At 38.5% G+C, this 3,779-nt stretch overlaps 1 protein-coding gene across 1 annotated transcript in view; it reads left to right on the forward strand.

Moving 5' to 3' along the window:
• The first annotated feature begins 773 nt into the window (after window positions 1-773).
• The window catches only part of LOC119829483 (probable peroxisomal acyl-coenzyme A oxidase 1), a 5,627-nt gene continuing 2,621 nt past the window's right edge, over window positions 774-3,779 (forward strand). The window contains exons 1-6 of the mRNA XM_038352006.1: window positions 774-894; window positions 1,428-1,672; window positions 1,763-1,923; window positions 2,449-2,611; window positions 2,747-2,937; window positions 3,270-3,419. Coding sequence (XP_038207934.1) covers window positions 1,457-1,672; window positions 1,763-1,923; window positions 2,449-2,611; window positions 2,747-2,937; window positions 3,270-3,419 — 881 coding nt within the window. The 5' untranslated portion in view covers window positions 774-894; window positions 1,428-1,456. The remainder of the gene's footprint in view (window positions 895-1,427; window positions 1,673-1,762; window positions 1,924-2,448; window positions 2,612-2,746; window positions 2,938-3,269; window positions 3,420-3,779) is intronic.

Raw genomic sequence — 3,779 nt, forward strand, 5'->3', positions numbered from 1 at the left:
GATTGTTATCAGCAAGTATATTACATACGTTCTAAATCTAATATATTTAATATTTCTGATTTAAACGTCTTTTGGTGATTGCTAGCCTTCATTATTTTTTTTTTTTTAACTTAACATCCTGTAATTAAAGATTGTAGAGATCGTCTCAGGCGATAAGACAAACTTTTGTACCATTTGTGTCTTTGTTTACATATTTCTTGAAATTTTTTTTTTGATATTTTGTGATGTTAGAATAAAGTTAGAATTAAAAACAAAAGTTAAATTTACGAGTTTAGTTTAACTATCATTGAGTATATTTTTTTTACTCATTAAAAATTGGGACCATTTAAAAGCAGTGGTGGCTCAGTGGTGAGAACCTCGGACTTCAGAATCGATAAGTCGGGGTTCGAGACCGGGCCGGACTTAAATTGATTTTTCAATTTATCTGCGCATGTAGATAACATGACCATTGCTTAAAACGGTGAAGGAAAAAAACATCGTGAGGAAACCGGCATGTCCGAGATTCAATAGTTCGACGGCATGTCACATCTGCCAACCCGCACTTGGCCAGCGTGGTGGATTATGGCCTGAACCATCATAGGAGGCCTGTGTCCCAGCAGTGATGAAGCGTTGATGATGATGATGAATGAAAAAAGATCTCACTAGGGATGTTTTTTTATCGTAATTTAATATATTTATTTTGATCTATGTTGTACGAGTAAAATTCTATTAAATGGTGTTACGATTATTTCATTACATATTCTGCAAATGCATTGATAAATGTATAACAGACCGAGCTGGGCCACGGTACCTTCATCCGCGGGCTGGAGACGACGGCGACGTACGACCCGCGCACCAAGGAGTTCGTGCTCCACACGCCCACACTCACCGCCTACAAGTGGTGGCCGGGGGGATGTGAGTTTATTTCATTTATGGTACCAACAACTTTCATATTACATTTCAACTAAAGACATTATCATAAATAAATATTATCTTATGTGTTTCTCAATTATAGGGGTACACAATTTTCACAATTCCACTCGACTTATAAAGTAAACTCACGTCGAGTATGCCTCGAATGTATGCCTAAGTTCGTTTTACAAACTAAGAGACAAAATATGTCGTTTTCTGGGAAAGCGATATGGGGTTACCTGACATATATCTGGAATCAATAAAAGGCCATGCGATCTTGAACTAATTACCTATGGTATTGTTTTTTTTTGTCATAATCTTTAAATGTAGTTTTCTTTCTTTGAATAATAATAGAATGTTTCCTTTGGGTAAACTTTTCATCCACCGTATTAAGAGTAGGGATCTTCCCTTCAGATAATATTACAAAATATCAGCGTACACTACGTTCAAAATTATTCATACCAAATACCATCTGTCATGTAGACTTACCATTTTATTTACGGTTATGGGTCAGAAATGTAAAAAACGTATTCCAGTGGGTCACACGGCCAATTACTGTATTGTAATGGCCCAGCTATACACCCAGGGCAAATGCCACGGCATACACCCGTTCATTGTCCAACTGCGTGACGAAGAGACACACATGCCGCTCCCTGGCATTAAGGTGGGAGATATTGGCGCCAAGCTGGGCATGAACACAACGAATAATGGCTTCCTTGGGCTTGACAACGTGAGAATACCTAGGGAACACATGCTGATGAAGAATTCCAAGGTTCAGGAGGTAAATACCTACTGCCGGAGCAATGATTCATAATCCTAGTTCTACTGATATTAAAATGTTTTTCAAATCGTTGTGCTTATTATTTTCAAGGATGGCACTTACATAAAAGCACCTAACTCGAAGCTAACGTACGGTACCATGATGTTTGTTCGCGTGATCCTGGTCAAGGATATGAACAATTTCATTGCAAAGGCGGTCACCATAGCAACAAGATACTCCGCTATTAGAAGACAGTCGCAACGGAGCCCTGAGTGAGTGCTGATTTTTTTAAACACATAATGTGTAACTTTTTTTTTTACATTTACATTCAGTTTGTTTAAAAAGAGAATCGAGTATTGAGATATAAGTTGAACTCGCACCGGGGAAGCGGGGTGACATATTAACATGTACGTGCTACTGAGTTTTGAAAGATAATTATGGATATTGAATTCTTGTTTAATGTATTCTGTTACTCGTAGTCGCTTCAAGGTACTTCCCCCTCGTCAATCCTCGCTAGCAACAAGGTGATGATTGTTTCTCATCAATAACTAACCAAGATCATTTGACCACTGTTGTAAAAACACGTTATTCTTTATTTTATAGAGATTTATTATAAATAAATAAAAAAAGAATTCACAGTACCCCCCTCGTGGTGAAGAGCACGGTCGTTAATTTTTTTCGCCCTTAAATTAATGAATGATAATCGAAAACAAAACAGTCCACACGGTTGCTGGTTAAAGGTAATTGTGTGTTTAAAATTCACATACTTTAAAAACGAATAAAGTTGTGTCATCTAGAGAGAGGGAATCGCAAATCCTGGACTACGTGACGCAACAGCACAAGCTGTTGGTGGGGATAGCGGCGGTGCACGCGTTCAAACTCACCGCTGATTGGATATGGAACATCTACAACAATGTCACTGACCAGCTTGAGTCGGGCGACCTCGAGAGATTGCCTGAGGTTTGTAAGAGTTGTATGATATTTTAGGAGAGTGTATGGAATTAGTTAAATAAATCTAATTAAAGTTTAATTTTTAGTTTTACAGCATTAATTACAGTTTTTCAAAGTATTTGTATGACGTCGTTCGTGTTGCAGCTACATGCACTATCTTGCTGCTTGAAGGCAGTAATAACCGCTGATGCTGCGGAGTGCGTGGAGCGCTGCCGGCTCGCGTGCGGCGGCCACGGGTACATGCTCTCCTCCAACCTGCCGCTCACCTACGGGCTGGTGACTGCGGCCTGCACGTACGAGGGGGAGAACACCGTGCTTCATTTACAAACTGCTAGGTAATAATATTAAATAAAATAAAGAGCACCCAGAATAGACACATCAAATAACATACTTAACAGTAATTGTTTTCATATGTATTACACACGTGTTAACAATATTATACACAAATAAATTAAATTGTATAGAGAATTTTCTTATAAAGTAAAATATTAAATGATACCTTAATTTAAAGTCTAATTCGTTATCTATGAGTACTACTGCTGTGACGTTTGCATTTACAACAACAACCGTTTAGTCGGTAGAGAGGGGAAGCACTATGAAGCTTAATCAATAAATAAATAAAGGGATTTTATATATTTTCTTAAAGGGTTATTTATATATTTCTTAGGTACTTAGTAAAGGCCTGGCACCAAGGGGTAACAAGTGGGACTTTGCCCCCCACCGTGACGTATATAGCCCGCGCCGCCGACCGCCGTGCGCCACTTTGGGATAACTCCATCCAGGGCATCGTGGACGGATTCCATACTGTCGCTGCTAAGTGAGTTTCTGTTTTAATGTACACATTGAGAGCTATAGTACCCTCTGAGTAAAGAACATATTAAAATTTATATAAAATACTAGCAAACTCGGCGAACTCCGTTTCGCCACCAGATGGCTTCGTTTTTCCCGCTTTTTTGTTGAAATTTTTCCTGAATTTTCTTTGCTATAAACCTCACGGAGCCTGAGACCTTTCCAACGAATGCAAAAACGTGGAAATCGGTTCGTGCGTTCTAGAGTTATAGCGTCAGGAAGGAAAACCCGACTTATTTTTATATAGTAGATTTCACACATGTCTTTTTTGCTTTTGTTTTGCGCTTTGTTTTTTGCTGCATACAACTTTTTAATACACAAATCAAGA

This window comes from Zerene cesonia, chromosome 10 (assembly GCF_012273895.1).
Source record: "Zerene cesonia ecotype Mississippi chromosome 10, Zerene_cesonia_1.1, whole genome shotgun sequence".
Lineage (NCBI taxonomy): Eukaryota > Metazoa > Arthropoda > Insecta > Lepidoptera > Pieridae > Zerene > Zerene cesonia.